The 21,522-nt window shown below is 37.8% G+C and overlaps 2 protein-coding genes across 2 annotated transcripts in view; both read right to left on the reverse strand.

The window, feature by feature from the left end:
* Window positions 1-413: 413 nt before the first annotated feature.
* Window positions 414-1,594, reverse strand: gnrh3 (gonadotropin-releasing hormone 3). Its single transcript, XM_059359417.1, has 4 exons — window positions 1,573-1,594; window positions 1,239-1,381; window positions 974-1,054; window positions 414-651 (listed from the first exon to the last, which is right to left on the reverse strand). The coding sequence occupies exons 2-4, from the start codon at window positions 1,374-1,376 to the stop codon at window positions 598-600; spliced, it is 273 nt and encodes a 90-aa protein (XP_059215400.1). The 5' UTR covers window positions 1,377-1,381; window positions 1,573-1,594; the 3' UTR covers window positions 414-597.
* A 508-nt stretch (window positions 1,595-2,102) lies between these two features.
* LOC131993483 (receptor-type tyrosine-protein phosphatase epsilon-like) overlaps window positions 2,103-21,522 on the reverse strand; it is a 28,585-nt gene continuing 9,165 nt past the window's right edge. The window contains exons 3-21 of the mRNA XM_059359416.1: window positions 15,529-15,600; window positions 14,355-14,451; window positions 13,791-13,864; window positions 13,224-13,360; window positions 12,960-13,050; window positions 12,716-12,792; window positions 12,597-12,633; window positions 11,582-11,679; window positions 10,882-11,001; window positions 9,416-9,579; window positions 7,415-7,550; window positions 7,066-7,215; window positions 6,290-6,383; window positions 5,864-5,940; window positions 5,589-5,723; window positions 5,243-5,368; window positions 4,945-5,096; window positions 3,824-3,959; window positions 2,103-3,694 (exon numbers count right to left, since the gene is read on the reverse strand). Of these exons, the coding sequence (XP_059215399.1) occupies window positions 3,620-3,694; window positions 3,824-3,959; window positions 4,945-5,096; window positions 5,243-5,368; window positions 5,589-5,723; window positions 5,864-5,940; window positions 6,290-6,383; window positions 7,066-7,215; window positions 7,415-7,550; window positions 9,416-9,579; window positions 10,882-11,001; window positions 11,582-11,679; window positions 12,597-12,633; window positions 12,716-12,792; window positions 12,960-13,050; window positions 13,224-13,360; window positions 13,791-13,864; window positions 14,355-14,451; window positions 15,529-15,595 (2,043 nt within the window). The 5' untranslated portion in view covers window positions 15,596-15,600 and the 3' untranslated portion in view covers window positions 2,103-3,619. The remainder of the gene's footprint in view (window positions 3,695-3,823; window positions 3,960-4,944; window positions 5,097-5,242; window positions 5,369-5,588; window positions 5,724-5,863; window positions 5,941-6,289; window positions 6,384-7,065; window positions 7,216-7,414; window positions 7,551-9,415; window positions 9,580-10,881; window positions 11,002-11,581; window positions 11,680-12,596; window positions 12,634-12,715; window positions 12,793-12,959; window positions 13,051-13,223; window positions 13,361-13,790; window positions 13,865-14,354; window positions 14,452-15,528; window positions 15,601-21,522) is intronic.

The following is a 21,522-nucleotide window of genomic DNA, read 5'->3' on the forward strand; positions in this document are numbered from 1 at the left end:
TGCAGTTATCCTAAATTAGCGGAAAGCTGTTGTGGACATCATAAGCAGAAAATATTTAGATGAGTGTTTTTCTAATCAACATGCAGGTAGGAACACAAAAATCAGCTGGTGTAATTTTCCACATCACATATGCACATGACCGGTGTGGCAGAAAATGGAATTACCAAAACTGTAACAAATTCAATTAAGTCATTGATTTCTAATAAATTGGCTTAATCACCAGCTGTTGTCATGCTAAGATTGTTGTGTTACAAGTTTGTCATGCTTGTCGGTCGTGGCTGCTTTACAAAGGCAATTTAATCTATTTAAAGGCTCTAAAAACTGCATTTTATATCTAAATAGCGTCATTTCAGATCAAATAAGCAGATCTATAAAGAGAGATTACAATCTGGACAAAACATTTCATCAATTCATCAGATTTGAAAAACTTTATTACAATTTTAAATTGATTTTAATGTCACAGACATACATGGAAATTATCTGTGCGATATATATGATGATTAGTTGAAGCCAGTATCCCAGTATTGGGCGATCCATCACTGGTGTTGATGAAGATGCAAACAGTCCAGTTTTTTCTTTGGCTTTTTGTGTAGGTCTTCAATAATTAGCGAACCTTTTCTTTCGGGCAAAATTACTGTAATCATCGTTAATCTGAAGGGATTGAAATTAAAATCTCAGTTAACAGTTTGATCTGCTGCTTGAATATTTAATCTAACAAATCTTAATTTATATATACAGTATGATACCGCACAATCTATGCAAATTAGCATTACATCTGCCGACATTAAAAGAGATAAAATTAAGCATTCACATATTCACTCATGCAAAAAGGGGAAAATAAAAACAGTCATTGAGCAGTTTGTATATTGTCATTGCTGCTTTGGAACACAATGGCACACAGTGGTGTAGTGTACATTAATATTGTACAATTGAAGTAGACATTGGTAATAAATTATGTATAATAAGCACTTACTACATTGTATGGTCTAAGTCTCTCTTGGGTCTGGGCACTCGGCTCTTCGGGAAGAGACACCACTCCTCCTGTACCCATCATCTAAGCACAATAAAATAGAGATTTTAGTCGATGAAATCTGAACCCAGCAGAACATTTACAGCATTGTAAAAGAAAAAAGAAAAAAAGAAAGTCAGGCTTAACTGGCTGATTTTATAAGTATGCCTGTTATATTTTGCTTTAAATTTCATAGACTCTTCCACATAAAAAAAAAAAAAAAACTCACCCTGATGGTTGCCTCCAGCTCTCCCACACTTCTCTTTCCACCTGGTAGCCATCCATATGACCAGTGCTGGGACAGGGTGACCTGCGCCACCAACGCCAACAACAACACCTGCACCATCACTCTGCTGCTTGCTTCCATTAGAGCTGCAGAGGAAGCCAAGTTTGTAATAAAAACAATAATGTCACAGCCTCCTCTCTCACAGCTCCACGGCTCGCAGGCCAGGGGTTATAAAGCATTGCCTTACATTAGCAAACAGCATTTTAGACAGTAATTAATACTAGGAGTAATTCTAACTTAATGAACATTGAAGAAACTTCATTGAGGACTGACTCACCTCTGTATTTGCCTTGTTTGCATGTGGTGCATTAGCCAGAGGGGGATTTTTATAGGTGTTGGAGAAGGCTGTTGTCAGGATTATAATCCCCTCTCTGCAGGTGTGACACATTTACTGACTAATGGAACACAAAATACTACTAATGGAGCCAGCTAAGTGCTCAGATATGCTGGCGTCGCCGGCAGAGTTCAAAGAGCATGAAATATATATCAGAAACATCATTGTGTTTGTATCGAACGCATCTGTGTAGGGGCGGACAAAAAGACAACATTAAGATGAAATCTGGCATTTCTCTCCATCTATAATTTATTGGAATCAGCTTTTAGCAAACAAATAGTAGTTGAAATCCATACAGATTCAAAAGGCAGAAACATCATTGAAACAAGATGCTTGTGCATTTATGTTACATCAGCTGCAAGGCCTCACTGTCATTGCCCCCATTTCCTGTTCTCTCAGCATGGCAATACATCAAAATAAAGTCAACAATGCAGATAACATTGGTGATGATTAATGACCAAAAGAAGAATTTATGTACATTAAATAAATAAAATGGTCAGCGTGTCTTGTATAAACCCATCTCATGATTTAATTGAAGTACAAACACAGTAGAAAGTTCTTCACCCAAACTTCAGGCTTACAGTTCTACAAAGAAGTAAGCAGAAGCCTTGCAAAAATATATGCTTTGATTTTTGCAGCAATGTTGGGTTTCCTTTTTTAAATATGAAACTAAGACTAACTATCATAGTCAAAATATGTCAAAATGCCTGTGCATGCATATTTCATATTTTGGCTGAGTTGGTTTGTGATATCAATGCGTTTTACTGCTCAAGACAGCCGCGTCTCTTATCAACCCTTTCTTTAAAACATAAATTCCTGTTTTGATTCTTGATTTCTTAAACACTCATTTGCAACAACTACAATTATTGTACATTTTTGTTATAATATTCTGAGAAGTGTTTGTACAAACAATGAACTGATGATCCATACAGGAGACCACCATTCAAAAACAATGCACTTTTAAAAATGTGTCTATTATATTAAATTAAACATAAACATCTGGCTTATCTGTATTAAAATTGTGTCACTTGGTGACAAGTTTTTTCATGATTAGAAGTATCTTTCTAATCAATATGGCACTGCTTTATGCAAACATGCAAGTGTAAAGTTGTCTTGTTAACGTGTATAAAAATGGATGGATGTGATGCTTGGCTGTAAAACATCTGTAAGAATGATACGTTTGGATGTTATAATACATTATTTTCTGCCTGTTCCAATGTGGGCTAATTGCATTCTGCAGCGTCAGGCGCCAATCCACTAAGTAATATTGCCACAGGCAACACAAGAAAGTTGGTGAAGTTGAAGAAAATTGCAACAGGCAGCAGCTGTTAAGTTATTCACAGACAGAAGTGAGGTAATTTGCAGCGTCTAACAGAATGAAATGTATCTTGAGTTTTATGTTTTAGTTTGAGCTTAAAGTAGATCGTAAATATTATTTACACAGTCAGACAGGACATCATTTTAGCAAAAGCATTAATCATTTTAACCTACTTATCAAACACACAATTTATTCTCCTCATAGCAATCAAACATGTTGAGAGGGAAGCATAAAATACAAGACTAATGTAAACCACAGGCGTTGTGGTCAGTAACAAAATAAAGCAGAGATAAAAGAGAATGCATGTACTCTAACACATTAGTGATGCATTTAAGGTAGTGAGCAATACATACTACAATATATATACATTATTTTATAGATAAAGTTGTAATACAGTCTTTGAATATTTCCTTTATTGTCCCTCATAATGTTGCAACATAAAACATCCCAATAATAAACTGCTATTTTTCCATATGGATACTTGAAGATCAAGCATTCCTGAAAGAGACAGACTCTCCTGGAGCACACATGTTTTCAATTATATTACAGTATGTTACAATTATTTTTAAGATCTGTATTCAAGTGCAAAATGTATAAAGAGCTTGCTTTAGAAAATAACATTCAGAAAAAAAATGTGTTGACAGAAGTATACTGAATAATATCTGACAGGTATTATTTAAAATTGGCGTAGTCTGAGAAAATGTCAACAAAGTCCTGAACCACTCTGTAGCAGAAGTCGTATTGCTCCTGGAAGGAAAAGCAGAGGGAAACGTGTTAGTGTGCGTTTACGTGCAGAAATGGATCCAAACAACACAAACGTGAATAAGCTGACAGATTCTGCACAGCAGGTTTGATATTATCTCGTTTTCCACCTACCACAGTCTGAACCATGTGAGGTCTCTGCATGCGTAAACTCTTGACTGTCTGAAAAACGTCCAGCAGGCCTTCAGCTTTCACCCTCTCCAGAATGTTACTGAGGGCAATGAAGGTGCCGGTCCGACCTGCACCGGCGCTGAAACATTAAGGACAAAACCATCACATGATGCACACACTTGCACAGCCTTGGAAAATGGTGAGATTTATTGCATGGGAACTACAGATGATTTAGAAACAAAACAGAGGTAGAAGAATGTTAAATTCTAGCTCCGTTTCTTCACAATAATGCTGCGATGAAACTCTTGTAATCTTAGGAGCAACATCCTTTTTCCATTTGACAGAAAAAAGTTTGCAAGAGAAAAGGTGACCTTTGTCTAATAGTCCTAATAATCATCCTCACTTAAAGAGAAGCTAATCCAAACGCTAACACTAATCAGTTTGGAAGCTCAGTGTTTGACTGAGTCAATGTTTACAATGATGGTGGGATGGAGAGAGAAAGACAGAGAGAGCGAGTGCGAGAGTGATGTGTGATTCGGAAGAGAAGTGTAGAGAGACGTTGGGGATTGCAACGGGTTAGCCCCATTTCCCAGGGGCAGAGAAAAAGCTTTAAAAAGCCCTTCTTAGACAAGTGGTGATGAAGGAATAGAAGAGAGTGATGACACCATTTCCTGTCGTTAGCTCATCTTATCAGATTAATCATAGTGGGAGTCAGAGGAGATTTCACTTTGAGAGGTTTTAATTGACTGTGAATCAGTGGATTGGATCAATCCCACAGGGGCATGCTGCTTTAGAATCACTTCACCTGAAGCTAGGTTCTGATCAAAGCTTTCACAGCTAAGTCTTTATAAGGGATCACATAAGTGGTTTAGGCATAGAACACCAGGTCTACTGAGGAAAAATGTACAATTTATTGTAACAGACATTTGTAGGAGAGAAAGATGTATCTGTAAAAAATGAAATTCCTTCCAATATCAGTCTGAGAGATTCAGGTGATAAAATGTTGAAAATGAAAGGGGTTGAATGAAAAGCATGAGTGGACAGAGCCCTCATATATACTCTGTGTAATTTTTCATCTGAAGATGCACATTATCCTGCAGCATTGTCAAACTGGAGTTCCTCACCTGCAGTGCACAATTATGGGACGGTTTCCAGACTGCTGCTGCTGCCTCTGCACAGCGGCAATAATGTCAATCATCCCTCTTCCCTCGGCTGGTATTCCGATCTCAGGCCATCCGTGGAAGTGGAAGTGTCGGACGTGTTGTGACTGCTTTTCCTGGTGAGATTGAGAGCTTATTGTTTGATTTGCATGCAGCAAAAAATGATGAATGCCATAAAACAGATAGCACGAAAAAAACAGGGAAGCCAATTAAATAATTTTCATTTTTCTGCTTTGAAATGTTATAATAAAACATTACGCACTGGTCTGTAGGTGAGCACCATGTCTTTGAGAGTGAAGGTTTCACATTGTGTATCTCCAGTCAGCTCCACAGTATAATCTCCAAATGTTACACTGCCCTCTGATGGCCAATACTGGTAACACTTTTCCTGGTTGGAAAGGTCAGATGGAAATACAATTAGGCTTCATTTGACTGATTTATGTCCTATTCTTGCTTTTATATGTTCAGTGTGCGCCACAAAAACAATATAAAACTATTAAACAAATACACAGACTGTCAGGAATAAGAAATAAGTATAATAAGAAAATGAAATAACAAAAAAGATTCCACTTTTCAGCCTGTACTTTTGCAAGAGCACCATACTGTACCTGCTCCCTCTCTTTGAGTTCGGTGAGCATAACGATTGAATGACACCTCCACTCCCACACCATCCTCCAGAAGTCCTCCACTGTGTGAGACAGTGGGCCCTGGGTTGCGATAAAATAGTCCTTCTGCCTGTAGCCCTGGAGGGCAGATCATCCGGTAAACAACACTTGAGAGTGCAGCAAACATAATATTTTGCATTGTTTGTAAAGGAAACAATGAGCTTTATATATATACTTCTATGGGAAATCTATACATGGGGTCGTGAGGGAGTGCTTACATCAATAAAGGAGGCATTGATGTAGTCGGTGAACTCCTGTCCTCTTTTCACTGAGAGTATTACTCGGTTGAAATCATCTGCAAAAGAAAAAAGAGAGGAATGAAACTTTCCACAAGTGATTCCTAATAAAATAAAAGTTTGAAGCGGCTGATGCAAAAAAAACAGCTAAGTAAAACTTTAGCTGTGTTATTAGGCCAAACACATCAGAGCCTATATCAGTTTTCACTGTAAAAGTTGTACCAGGGCTTTTCTTTCCCAACTTAAGTCAAGATACAAGCCCTTTAAATGCCATTGATCACACAGACATGAACTGATTAGCCAGATATCTGTGTACGGCATCGATAAAATCAGCAGCAGTGTGATACTTTGATGTTACTTGGATGTGATGTATTATGAAAGTGTTCGGAGTATCAGAGTGGTCCTTACACGGAATGATCTGAAGCACACGGTTCTTCTTCATGTTGGCAGGAAGGTTCCCGGTTCTCATGTTCTCCTTCATTATGCGGACGTTAGTCAGCTTCTGACGGGAGAAAACACAAGTGGATTCACGTGATGGAAAAGTTTGTTTTTTCATCAGTGCAGAGGAGTATAATGCTAATAAACATGGTCATACAGACAATGGGCCTCCAGCAAGTGCATGTTCTAATTATGTTATATTTCTCTATCATTTATAATTTCTTTAGGATTTTCAGACTCCCTTTAAAATGATTAAATATACAATTGATTAGTAAAAAAGTTGCACGATTAAAAAATTGTGTTTGTGCCAAAGAGAAAATTCAAAATTCTTCTAAATCACCTCTGAACAAACAAATCAGTTTGTGCAAGTTGTCCTGATATTTTTTTAAAAATGCAACAAGTAAAAACACACATGCTGGACAAAAACATTTTGTATTTGTAGAAGAAGAAAAAGAAGAAGAAGAAGAAGAAGAAGAAGAGGCAACAGGGAATAATTCCATTTAGTGTTTAGGGAACTGTGAGGGCAAAAATGAGAATGTTTCACCAAGCTCTACTAAATCCTGTGTGGCAGATGGTGGTGCCTTATAAAGTTTTAGTTGATTCAAAGCATTCTTATTTATGTTACTACTGCCAAGAGTGGCACCCTGGGCAAGTTTTCCATGAAAACATACCCATGCAGGGCGCAGGGTGATGGGGACGATTCATTACTGACTGAAATGTTCAAGAGTGAGTGTCTTTCTTCCTACCCTGAACTCCTCCTCCAGGCCCAGCCTGTCGTGGGGAGCCCTGGTGTTGTGAAGCCTCTGCAGATGGCCCTCCAGAGAGCACACATCTAGCTCTGTGTCTCCATACAGATAGTACTCCAACAGAGCTTGGTAGATGAAGGAGTACTGCATCTGAGGAGGAAGATAGAGGAAGTAAAGGAGACGAAGAGGTAGAAGTAGCAGCTTTTAGTTTGCCAAACTATTTCCTGCTTTTTTCGTATATATCATAGACGTGGTTGTTTTTCGTGTTGCTCGCTTGTTTATGCCACGACGAGCAGTGAGTTGAGCTGTCAGTCCAAGGTACAACAGGTCGGACGGGGTCAACACTTACATCTGTCTGGATGAGCTGACAGCGCTGTTCTCGGATTCTGCTCACAGAGCCGAAGACATCTACCCTCTGTTCCATGTGCATCATGTCGATCATGCTGTCAATGACAATGAACGTCCCAGTCCTCCCAACCCCGGCACTGTGGAAACATAAACAAGAAGAAGGCACAAGGTCTCCTCTGTAACACAGTGAAGCTATGCAAGACAATGTGTCAGGCAAGAACTTTATGCAACATTGTATCTATATAGAACAAATAAAAGGACATTATAATGTGTTTTATACAGGACAATGGACATGACAAAAACAGTAATTTCATGTCATAGAACATTGAGAGTTGTTGGTCTCCCAGTGGGTGCCTTAGGGGTTTAAGTTGTTGGTGGTATTGGATCTCTTTGCTGTCTTAAAGGGTAACTTCAGATTCATAAATAAAATTACTGTTTATGTCAATGGAATCAGGGGGCTTTGACAAGAAGAAAGTTGTAGAATGGCTTGAATTCCCAATCGTTATATACTGTATAACTACTGTATAAAATTGGTCTTTTGTAATATTACAAAACACCAATTTTAAAAAGTATGTTAAATGTATATATATATATACACACACAGTATATAACGATATAACCAGTAGTTCAAGTCAAATAGCCCCAACCAGGTATTGAGTGCGTATAAATGGGCCAACATTTCCACATTTAACATACTTTTTCAAATTGGTCTTTTGTAATATTACAATTTTTTTGAGACACTGAATTTTAGGTCTTCATTAAATGTAAGCCATAATCATTATAATTAAAATAAATTAAATAAATTAAGACATGAAATGTTTCATTCTGTGTGTAATGGATCTATATAATGTGTTATATCCACTTTTTGAACTTTTTTTATTAGGTGGGCCATTTTTAGGTAGCTAAAACATGTTTTCCTGCTGCCCCTTACCTCAGCAGTACATTGTTCAGCCTCTGTGTCAGAACTACTGCACGCTTCTTCAAACTGGGAGCGTGCAGACCGCCATCTACTGCAGGTAATACACTGACTATATGAAAGTACCTCACACAACCCCAGTTTAATAAATCCAAACTATGCCTTTAACATAAAAATGCTTTTGCATTCTTGTTATATATTGCCTTGCTCTCCCTGTCTCCTTAACATAGACGTCAATTGTGGATGGCCTCAAGCATGTGTAAAAGTGCTTCACCTCTGAAGCCCAAACACGCTCCTAATAGATTTACAAGGGTCATTTCAGCAGACGGCACCACTGGGAGCACAGAGCTGAGATTCCACAGCGGGGTGTTGAAGCCTCCTCAATGGGCCCCATTCAAGAACAACAGTCCCTCTCCCTCAGCACCTGTTGCAGCAGTTGCTACAATTGACTGCTGATTTCTTTGGTGAGGTTTAACACTGGCTGGCTTGACAAATATATGCACATACCATATTTATTATTAATGCTCTACTTATGATTTTATACATCCTACCTATAATAATCACACAGTTTTTCATTAACGGCATACCATTTTGCAACACAGTAATCCAGCAGACACCTAATTTATTGATGATATTTTAATATCGATCCAGCTCACTAAGATGTGCTATAATGGCTGTGCCTAATGCCACTTAATTAGAATGAAACGACATAACATGGATAAACATAACTAAAAGGTGATGTAAATAAAACTTTCATAAAGTAATTCATCATTACTTTGCAAAGTCATCAAAGTCCCTCTTTTGTTACTGTTTTAATTGAGCAGAAATTACAAACTCTGTTATCCATTATAATTAGGTTAACAATATCAAATCATAAATTTCTTTGACCCCTTATTAAAAAAAACGCTCTGTTAAATATATAGATTTTTTAACATAACATATTTTAGTTTTGCTCAAAGATTCATCGCAAAACAGGATTTTAATCATTCAAAAAAGGGATTTCTTCACCCTCATAATGAATTGAGTCAACTCTGACCCTATTTATAACATCTTGTCTTCTGGCTTTCGTTGTACTAATAATTTTACCTGCAGTGCACAACAATGGGTCCAGCATATGATGGATTGACAGCCTTGACCTTCTTGAGGAATTTCAGCATGCCGATGGGTGAGAATGGCACCCCGAAGTCTGGCCAGCTGGTGAAGTGGAGCTGGGTGACCAGGCGCGGAGCTCGGGGACCATCGCTGCCCTGCTGTGAAGCACAATGAGCAAAGTTTAGACCTGTGCATGAATAACGTTCACTGAGCAGAACAAAAACTGTTACCTACTGGAAAAGTAGAAACATTCAACAGAAACATTTGTATTTTTTTGTGTCATTTTTCTACTTGTGACAGAATATAATGATTAAACACGTGTACTGGTTTGCCTGTGCCTCGCTCTCGTGTCTCGTGAATGCTGCTCTCTCAAGAGAACGTAATTTCATTCTCTTGAACACTTGGTTGCTCTGTGTTCAGAAAGCTGCGTGTAAAGTCTGTCAGTTTGTTCTGCAGCGCTACAGCGCAGTCACAGTTTTCACAGAGTCAGAGAGGATATCTGCATTTTCCCAGCTTCAAATGGAGAGGGAACAAAGTGAATTTTGCAATCTGAAGGCTTTGCGGTGGAGATGGTGTGCAGCTCGGCAGTCAAAAACACAGCGAGAGAAATACGGATACTGTACGTGTATGAACCTCTAACGATGAAACATTTGTACAGTGTTTACTGTGTGTTAAATACACCTACGTATTGATAATTTCATGCTGTGTCTATTATGTATTTCTTTTAATATTCTTTAATGTGTTTCCATACTGGTTTTCATTTATTTATTTATAATATTTTGCATCCTATTATAGTTTACTAAAATGTCTCCATGGGGAACATTACTTTTTTACAAGCAGCTTTGTTTCCTGTTTAATTTTTAATAAGAATCTAGCTTTTATGATTATAGATTTTTTAACAATTAAGGAGTATATTAAGGACAATATTTTTTTCCAGAACCTCAGTATGTCTAAATAAAAGCATAATTTATATTAATCTTAGGTCGTTTTTTTGGATAAATGTTTCTATGTTCCTGCTGTGCAGTATAATTACATTTTTGCTAATGTGTTGTGAGGTAAGTCAGCTGTGTGTTTAAAATGATACACTCTTATAAAAAGTGATTCAGTGCTGACAATGACCGTTACAAAATGCCTTAATATTATTTATATTCTGTACTATTGTTTTTCCATCTAACAATTAGCTTTGATTTAACTTTTAATTGGTTGGGGGAATATTATTTATTTCCCTTTATTGTGATTCTTAGTCTTATTATTTCCAATTTATTTTTTACTTATTTATCAATGTACTATTATTATCAAATTTAAATATTTTTTTCCTCACTTAAAACTATGCTATGACACAATACTGAACTCATATATGATGCTTACAATATGGTATGCTTCTTGAATTGTAAAATGTCAAGGAGAAGATCACAGCTATGGATGAAATAAGTAAATATTAAAAGTGATTTAAAACTTACATATTGAACACAAAATTTCCTGATGGTGTAGTCCACCAGTACAGTAAAGTCCTCCATCGCCACCCTGACGTTCCCGTACATCCAGCAGCCTTTCTCTGGCCAATACTGATAACATTTGTCCTGGAAAGAGATTCACAACAATAAAGAAGAAATTAAGACCATAGAATAGTTTTATCATTCTAACTTGCACGTTGTAGAGCAGCATCTGTGTATATATGTACATATAGAAACGTGTATTTGGAGTGTGTATTTCACAATCCAATCCAAAAGCAATCACAGGGACTTTGTGCGACTCAGTCAGTCAATAAGATCTTCACCGTGACGTTTCAACTCATTAACTAGATTCTCAGACTAATTATCATGAAGCCTCTTAGGATCTTATCAACAATTATTCCGTCATTGATCCCCAATGCCTCTATTCTTCCCTATCAAACCTGCAGTTGAGCTCTCAATTGATCATCCCTTTGAGGCTAAATTTAATGCGATGCTAAGTAATCTGCTGGGTGACACTTTGTATAGATTCTCAGTTGGGAAAGGGGTCAAATAAATTATGCACATGACTTTGGGTCATGAGAATACAAAAGGATTTTCACTAATGGTGCTTTGGAGGCATATACATTGTATATGTTCATTCTATAACACGCCCTACTTGGTAGCATTAGAAGAGTGCAGTGCGGAGGAAGAATACTAATAGACAAACCTCTTTTCTTTCTTTTAGATTTGTCAGCATTACTATAGTCGATGTTTTCTGTTCCCAAACCATCCGCCAGAAGTCGGCCACTGTCTCAAGCTTTGGGCCTGAAGCAGAATCCAGAAAAGTATAAAAATGTTGGTGCAAATGATCAGAAACTTAACTCAACTTGCATGTGCAAAAATACGTAAATAGATAGTCCTGATTTATTGAAGTGGGGTTGTATCCATAGTCAGTTTTTTATCTACAGCAGAAAGCAGAAGCAGGCAGGAGTGTTGGCATGAAAGCTAAGGAATGTACTGCCGAGGACGAGGGCAGCTGTAAAACCTATTTTAGCCAGCTAAAAAAAATCAATATCATTTAAGTGAACACTATATTTTCAGTATTTTCACAATTTACCTTGCCATCAGAAACATTTTTATAAGATTTTCTATTCTTGTGTTAAAGCCACCACATTCCATTGACAAAACCAGTCATTTTAACTCGCAGGACTCTGGAGTTGCTGGTCTACTGCTGACTTGGTCAAATAGTTTGTTTGAGTTATTGTGTGACTTTGGTATGAACTAACCCTTTGAAATACCAAAGTCACACAATAACGCAAACAACCTTAACAGCCAAGGCACTGCAGTGTTCTGCAAGGTAAAATGACTGTTTTTGTCAATGGAGTCTGGTGGCTTTGACAAGAGCATTGCAAAGTATTTCAGTTACTTCCAGAATGACTTTACAGGGCTGTCTGACTGCAAGGTTAAAGTGTTACACTTAAACTGATACTGAAATATTTTAGGCGGAGACTTTTTATTTATTTATTTATTTTTTAGATTTTTTTGTTAAAACATGTTTCCCCCTCATCCACAGCAGCACAATGCTTCTGTTCCTGTACTCCTGCCTAGTTCTCCAAACTAGGAGGCTAGTACTGTAAGTAATACACTGACTGTGGATAAATACCTCATACAACCCACTTCAATTAATCACAATTTATTGACTCAATCTGAAAATACTAAATCAAGACAAAATGTACATTTACCTTGAGCTGCAATAAATCTGTTCTTCTCTTTAAAACCCTGTGTAAAAAAACAGTATTAATAATAATTTGTCAAGAGCCCAATAATCTGCATAAAAAACGTAATTTTAACTTCGACTCACGTCTATGTAAGATGCATTTATGTAGTCTGAACATGGATGTCCATCAAGATGACTTAACACCACTCTTGAATGATCATCTGTGAAAGAAAGAGAAGGGGAAAAAAACAGTCTGTAAAAAAAAAAAGTTGTTTCTTATTTTCCATTCAGCCCACATCACCTTTCCTTAGGATTTAAAGATCAATAAAGCTGCAAGTCTAAAGGTTACATTAATATTGTCTGCTGCAGAATATAGATCCTCACTCACATGGTAAAATGTTTGGGTATCTGTTTTTCTCTCTGTTGTGCTCTCTGCTCGCCTCCTCAAAGGACCCGTGGTGGTAGTAACACGGCAGCGACTATAAAGGAAGAACCCCCAATCCTCATGAGATAAAAATAAAGCCACAGGTACACAGCCTACTAACATAACATTTTATTACTATTTTCTGTATTTGTTCTGTGCTTGCAGGACAAAGATCTTAGTCAGATACAGACTACAGTTCATATCCACACCACACAAACTCATGCTTACATTGAACTCCTCTCTGAAGAGCTTGCCATCGTCTGCAGAGCGTATCCGGTACTCCTCCTCCAGCGAGTCCAGAGGGATGGGGAAGTACCTCTTGGATGGCGAGGGAGATCTGGGGAGGAGGACCACTGTCTGCTCTCCTGTGTTTAAGGGAATATATGGCGGTCAGACTGCTAATGTTTCCCCATAGAGAACATTACAAGCTCTCACAGCACCTGCAAAAACAAGCCTGATGGCCATTAAGATTTCCTACTTTTGTGGGTACATGACAGAAATGATTTCTTGAGTCATAAACATGGTGCGGCTGCTGCTGCTGCACGGAACTGTCTTAACTCAGAATTTGGCCTTTCGGTTAATTTATTTATTTTCTACTTGAAGTGAAAGTTTATATGGCTCCCTACGTGCTGGGAAAGCAAAGGGTCTTCCAAAAGCTTTCCAGCTACCTTGGACTTCAGATCATGAAATTTTCCTAGTCTATAAAGAATGTAAACCAACACTTAAAATAAAAAGTAAAAGGCTATATTATATTTTCATGCACTGGTGGTTATAGCGAGCAGAGCACAATATTACCTTGTTCCTCCAAGAAGCCATTTGGAATCTTTTTATCCACCGAGGTAACTAGAGCTTTCCTGTGGTTTTTGAACCTACAGAAATGACAGAGAGAGAAAAAACGGTCAGAGAAGATAAAGGGCAGATATTCGTATTAAGAAAGCAAAAATAATCTAACCCCACAACAGAGCAGTTAAGCACATAAGATAAGCAAACAACAAAACCAATATCAACCATCTGAGAGAGGCAAAGCTGTTCCTCCTCATGTCGTCGTCAGGAAAGGGAGGTCAGAGCTGGCCGGTCAGTGAATGAGTATCTGCGACCTGACCTAACCTCGCTGTTTTTGTTTGCAGTCTTACTTGAGGTGCAGCTGTTTACCCATAAGCCACTGCTCACCGCCTGTTTTCAAACCGCCCCCACCCTGATGCCCACATGCCCTGACCCGACACACTCGCTCTAATGGTCACGCACACATGCTGAAAGGGAAAGAAAAAGAGAAAGCAGAGATCTGCTCAAAGATAAAAAGAGTATGTTGTGTGTGTGTGTGTGTGTGTGTGTGTGTGTGTGTGTGTGTAGTTTATTCACCTGAGACAGTAGATCGTCAGCAGGACAACGATGATAAGGAGCAGCGATATGATCAGTGTTGAGGGCAGCACATGAGCACCCTGATGGGTGGGGTTTTCTGCGTAGAAAAAAAAAGACAATCACAATCCCAAAATACATTGAAATACACTGATATTGAAATAAATAGTTGGGATGAGATCTGCCACGTCTGTCTATTTAATATTGTTAAGACCTTTACTTAATGTCTGGGGGAACACAGGGAGGAATACAACAAGTTCACCCAAAAATAGGAGCAAAACAACAAGAAAAGGCTGCTGAAACACTTTAATACACAGTTGCTCATGAAGTTATAATAATGTATTTTTTAGACACAAGCGTTTGTTAATTGTGGTTTCATTTTCATTGTGATATGTTCGGAAGAGGTTGATTAATTAAGTTTTGAGAAGATATACTCTTTATCTGTCAAGAATAAATCACATTGTCACAATCATAAAATGGAAAGAGGTCAAAAATATTTTATTCCAACTTTATGAGTGGCCGTGTTTAACAATGAATAATACAGTTATAAAGATGAATTTATTTAAATTCATCTACATTTATATAAATTACTCTAATGTATATAAATTAATCTAAATGTTATGTTAAGATAAAATAAATGTATCTATATAAAAATAATCAATGGAGATAACTAATTTTATAGATATGGAAGTCAATAAGGGTCTCTAAGGCAAAATGAAACATAAAGAGTTTAAAAAGAGGCAAAACAACCACTAACAAAACATTATGGAATAAAAAACTACAAACACCACCAAAACATGTACAAAGTGACTAACAAAGAGGCACAAAATTAGCACAAAGAGACAGAAAAAAAATCAGAGCAACAACAAAAAGAGTCCAAACAACTTTAAAGTCTATGTGTCTGCTCCTACAGTATTTATAGGAGTGGTGGTGGGGCCTTTTGCAAGTCCCATTGTCTCATAATCTATCCATGACTGTACCAGGAGATACTGGCCATACCAGAGCATGTAGGGCTGCAGCAGCAAAATCCCTGATTGATTAACGTGAGTGAGGGTGGGTGATTTACTGCTAATAAGTTCAACTTTTATTTGTATGCAGAAATATGTGTCAAAAGTTAACTAATGTTGTGTGTCTTGAATGACAAAAAATAAACCTTGACATTTTCTCCTAGAATTACCTGCAGTTTGGTTCTCATGAGATGAATTATTCACAGCAATAGAGATCCCGATCAGAAACAACACCATTGTCACTGTGGATATAAAACACAACAGTAAGATGAAACAGAAAAAAAGATTATAGATTAAACCCTGTACTTCTTCACAAAGTCCACTAGAAGGCGCCAAATCAATAGGAAATGGATGTGCAGCCTGCTGAAGCATGCAGAGGGCAGAAAGGAGAGCTCAGCTTTGATGAGGCTTGAGAGTGATGTCTGTCTCTCTGCAGAGCAGTTAAAGTCCTTGTGGGAAATCTGCTTGCAGTCTTGTCCTGCCAGGCTGACTTGAAAGAGCAGCAGCATATCAAATAACCTAATATTCAGACATCAAACCAGAGAGGAGGCTTTAACCCTCAGGTGACAGTAACTGTATCCCCCGTGGACTCTGCGGATTTGACACTTGAGTTGAGCTCAACGTAGTATTTGTTAGAAGCCATCTCATTTTGCTGCGTTGTCTTTGATGTATAGCACCGTGCAGCCTGGCAAAGCATCCTGCACGCTGACAATAAGACATTGTTCCTCAGTGGAGCTGTTTTTAAACACAGTGGACATACTGTAAGTGTGATTTTTTCCCCCCCTCAGAGGAATAGCGATATTGTTAAAAAAACAGACTTTAACTGAGTGTAAAAATGAACATACGTATATGGTTATACTTCTCCTTTACTGCGGCATCTTCCTTTTTCTCCCTCCCTCCATCACACCTCCCCTCTCTTTCCCGCCCTCTACACTGAACCATCATTTTATTCTAAGCCACATTCTCACTTTTCCCTTTTACTTTATTGCTGGAAGCTATTCGTGATTTATTTGGGGCAGAGCTCCGCAAGTGTCTTTCCAAAAGGAAAGGGATATGTCAAGTTCCTCACAACTACACCAGAATTAAATTAATTCTGACACATTATCCCTGTGTCTTATTATCTCTAAAATGTAGCAGCCAATTTCTCCAAACTCACATAAATTTTCCTCTTTTCTACTCCCATCTTCCAATGAGAGGGCTAGAAATCACAATAAATTGGGCGAACGGGGCAAATCTGGCTAAATGGCTTTGATGGAATAAATGAGAGAAGCAGGAATTGAGTGTCCTAATTTATCCTCTGTTCCAAGTCCCCTTCTCGTTATAGAGGCCACAAGACTGGATGGAATAATTCATTGTGTCAATTTAGTTCTTCTAGAAATGGGTCATCTAGGGGCCTAATTTGTGATGTTTGAGAGAGTTTCTTGCACATAACCCTAGGGGGCTTGGTATAACTATATCTCCCAAAGCTTTTTTAGAAAACGGAGCCACATAATAACGCGCTAACAATGTGCTCAAAACAAAATTTATGTTGAAACTTATAAAGTATTATTGGACAACAAATTAGGGGCTCTGTGTTTGCCACATTATACAGTCTCTCTCTGCAGTAATACACGGCACAACACCCCGGCTGCTGACATGCATGCACACGCACATTTGCACACGGTGTAATCAGGGTGGCACCAGCTGCACAAAAGTCCTTTTATTTAATGTCCACGGTGCAGTCAGATGTCTATTTTTTACACTAATAATCATTGGACAAACAACTCAAATTCCCCTTACACCCATATAATATACTAGAATAATAACTGTGTGTGCAAAACACACACAAACGCGCACACTGCCTTTTTCTCACTTCACATGTGTGCATGCCTGCACATACGTCCCACAGCCAAAGGCTATGTGTTGCATATGTGCCGCACTCTGTTGGAAGAGCCAATTCTCTCCCCAGTGTTAACAAGCTGACAGTGTCGGCACCTGTTCCCCACTCTACCCCACTGGGCAAGTCACATTCAGTCACACAGACCCATCTTACAGCTCTATGCTGCAGGGCCTGCTGTGCGTTTGGGTCACTGCACAGGTCACCGCATATCTGTCATTTCCTGGCAGCTACAGTACATACAGAGTACAGCCAGGAAATGACAGAGCAGAGGGAGAATGTAAAAAGATGTCAAATGCACTGTCACTTTAAGTGACTCCATTATGAAAAAATGATAACTCAGATCTTGGGAGAATATTTTCCTGGAAAAATGAAAATATAGTAGAATTGATTTGTATGTGATGATACAGTATTGAATGCAGTGTGACCCCTTTGGTCAACAGAGGGAACTGACTGACAACTGGAGAGTAGGCTGAGCAGAGGAACGAACACACACTAGAGCCTGACCAGTTTATAGGTCAGCCCATATAGGCCTATGACAGACATATCGATATCTATCACTCTCATAGTATATGCTTTCTGAAAATTATAGAGCCTGACATTATATACACTAGCGCTTGGGGTCACCAAGAGAATGTCTGTGTTGTTTTCAATGAGAACGGACTGATTTATTCATGAAATGAGTTACAAAACCTGTAGGCTACAAATCTCCAACTCTACCTTTAGATTCTCAACTAGCCTGAGGAAGGATCATTTTATTGCTTCTCAAATCAGCACAAAACAGTTTCCAGCTGTGCTAACATAATGCACAGGTGTTTTAATGATAAATGAGCCTTTCAACACCATAAAGGTGGATTAACACAATGTGCCACTGGAACACATGGGTGATGGTTGCTGAGAATATAAAATCAGCCGTTTCCAGCTTTAATAGTCATTTATCACATTAAAAATGTCTAGACTAATTTAAAAAAATAGTGCTTTTCTTTCAAAAATAAGGACATTTCTAAGTGACCCCAAACTTAATGGGGTAGTGTATAGGGTATAATAAAAACTTTTTTACAGAACATACAATGCAGAAAACAAGTCTTGGGGTCATTTAGAAATGGTGTCTTGTATTCTTATTGCACTATTTTATTTTTAATGGTCAGAAATTGACTAAGAGACTAATTGTCTCTAATGTCTGCGATACTTTGGGTCATGCATCATGTTTAAAAAAATCTGCATTTTTCTTCATAATACTTGCCATGACTCAGTGTGACACTTTATTCATTATGGCTCATGCCACTTCCTGTACTCTATTTATATATCTTAATTAGCATATGACATCATCTGACCCTCATATGAAAGGAGACTTGCTGGAGAGACCCATTTTGAACAAGGAAGATAATGCTTCGGTATAATTGGCCTTGCCATGCCCACCAGCTATTTCATCATCCTTTTCAGCTGCTTTTCTGTCTGTTTAATGAAATACTAACAACAGGGTGGTAACTTCAACCTCCCACACCTGCTCGACATAAATGTTCGCAGGGAATTAAATTATAATGCATCACCGGAGTTGGGAGTGCAGAAGCAAATCATCCCATCCATGCATGATGCAATGCTAACATGCAGAATGCATCACATGCCGGTGGAACCTTGAGGGTAATGTTAATACTTTGAGCACAAATATGCATTATTAAACATCGATCTGCTTTTGTGTTTGTGAACAGAGACAAGATGAACTTAAATAACCCTAAGCGAGAGAAAAAAAAAAAAGTAATACTGCACGTCTCAAATTCCAAGGCTCATAGCACCCTAAAACGAATCTGTTCTGCTTCACTTCAACATCTCCCTCACCTTGGCTCTCAAACCTAAAACGAAGCTCACAGAAAACAGACATCAGAAATAGAAACACCAACCACAGAAATGTGTCTTTTCCTTTCTGCCAGACCTGCAACCTGTTCACTCATGTTTATCATTAATTCAAACCAAACTGTGCAGGGAGAGGTAATGTATTATCCATTTCCAACCACAAAATATGACAAACCCAGGTGAGAGATTTTTCCCCATGCTGTTTTTAAAATGACTAACTGATTTAACCTTGCAGATGTGACCAGAAGACAGATTTTTACTCTGCAATAACCTGAAAAATAAGTTCCTTCAAACTATGCAAACATGTCCTAGGGCTGCGAAAATGTGTTTCTGCTAAAATTTATGCAGAATTCTGCATAATCATATAACCTCCCGACCTTGGTTAAACACTTCATGAATCATGTGCACACTTCACTGTTAACGATTGATGATGTGCATGTGTAAGATATATGCAGCATAGTGCAAGCTTTGCATTTTTAAATGCATACCATGAAAAATAAAATGTCTTGAACAATGTTAAGTATTCAGTCGTTTTAAATCAGTTTTAGAGCTCTTGCTTTTCTTATAAATGTGAATAGATCCACAGTAACTTCAAGGTGATTTGTGTCAAGTTCTATCTTTTTTGACTTGCTTATCATTTATAAGATCACATGCTGATTTTTTTGACTGCTCAATGGATCTATTTAATGTGCTGTTGCCACAGTATAATACTCTGGATGGAGGTTGCTGCTCATAATCATTAAGATGATGCTTTTATGACCTTGACTACTCAGGATCTACACTTAACTCTTAAATTTCAGAATGAAGCAGCATCCATTACTGTATCTAGATTGCAGCTGAAATAGTCACACATTCTATGGCACATTAATAAATGTACTATCATAGATTTATATGGTTTGGTGTGTGTATCCTGGTCTTTGTTCTCCCTCCTCTCTGCCACGGTGTTTCCACTTCATGTCCCTTTAGTATATGATCTGTCAAAGTGCACTGGTTTGATACAACACAATAAATTGCAGCCATGTATTTGTGGCCAATCTATTTCAGCTTCACAGCCAGGAATATCAATGAGTCGCTTGCTCAGCAATCCTTCTTTACATCTTTTTTCCTACAAGCATATGTATGAAACGTGGAAAATGCAATGTTCACACGCTCACTGAGGTGCTGCAATGAGGTGCCAATGGGAACCAGCTGGTGATTTGTATGGTCATTTTAAAAGGGTAGTCTTAAAATCTGCAAATTAGAGAAAAACATATTTCAGGGAAAGTGGAAACGCTGCCAATCATGCATGTTTTACATTAGTACTTGGCACTATTAAATGGCACCAGCACTAAATCAGTCTTTTGTCTATCAAAATGGATTTTATATTGTACAGTCATGAAGGATATAAAAAAACACTTCCAGCCATAAACAAAGCCAACAGAGATTTCTATGTCATCTGATGTGAATGTGGCTTAAATTACATAATGTTGTCATTATTCATTAAACTGCAATCTAGGCATTTTTTCTAGATTAAAAGATTAATCATTTTTCGAAAAGTGTCAGAACGGTGCAAATAATTTCCATTTTCTACGATATCTTGTCCAGTCCAAAACCCCAAATATTCACTTTAATATGCTATAAAACATTGGAAAGCATGGCACGTCCATATTTGAGAGGCTGAAAAAAAGCATTTTCACATGAAAAATATTTTTATGATTATTTAATTGTTATAATGGTTGGTGATCATTTTTCTGTCGGTTGACTAATTGTTGCAGCTCTAAAAGAAAATCTGATCAGTGCTTAGCATATGCAGGTGAGATTGATAGGACTGTCATTATTTTTTAAGTACTGGAAAAATTAATATGTTGACCTGATGATGGAGCTTGATTATAAAAAAAAGTCAGGGGTCATCAAAGATATTATAATTCATCCTGGGGGAGACATTAATGACTAACAAATTTCATGGCAATTCATCAAAAAGTTGTTAAGATATTTCTCTCAAAAGATAAATGCCACCCTTGTCGAAAAGTCAAAGGATTCATCCTCTGTATATCTGTAACAAATTGTATGGCAATCCATTCAATGTTTGTTGCAATAAATCAGTCTGGACCAAAATGATGGATCCACCAACAGACAAACCCTTAATGCAACACATCCTCATACATAAACAATGACATATATGACAGTATATATGAATATTCTATTCAATGCTGTGTAATGGTTCAACTGACCCACTTTTAAACACACCTGATTAACTTGTGAAACAGAACTACTTTGTTAGATTCCGTAATAATCATGGTTTGGGTTAAAATAAGCATGTGACAACTTTATGTTGTGAAACGTCGAGTAATGTAACAACATCATGCAACCATGTCGTGTCAACAAATGTAAAACTTCTCAACGCTGACTTGGGTTAAAGTCCCAGTTTGACCCATCCGTCTACCTTGGCCTCCTCCCT

This window comes from Centropristis striata, chromosome 20 (genome assembly GCF_030273125.1).
Source record: "Centropristis striata isolate RG_2023a ecotype Rhode Island chromosome 20, C.striata_1.0, whole genome shotgun sequence".
Classification (NCBI taxonomy): Eukaryota; Metazoa; Chordata; class Actinopteri; order Perciformes; family Serranidae; genus Centropristis; species Centropristis striata.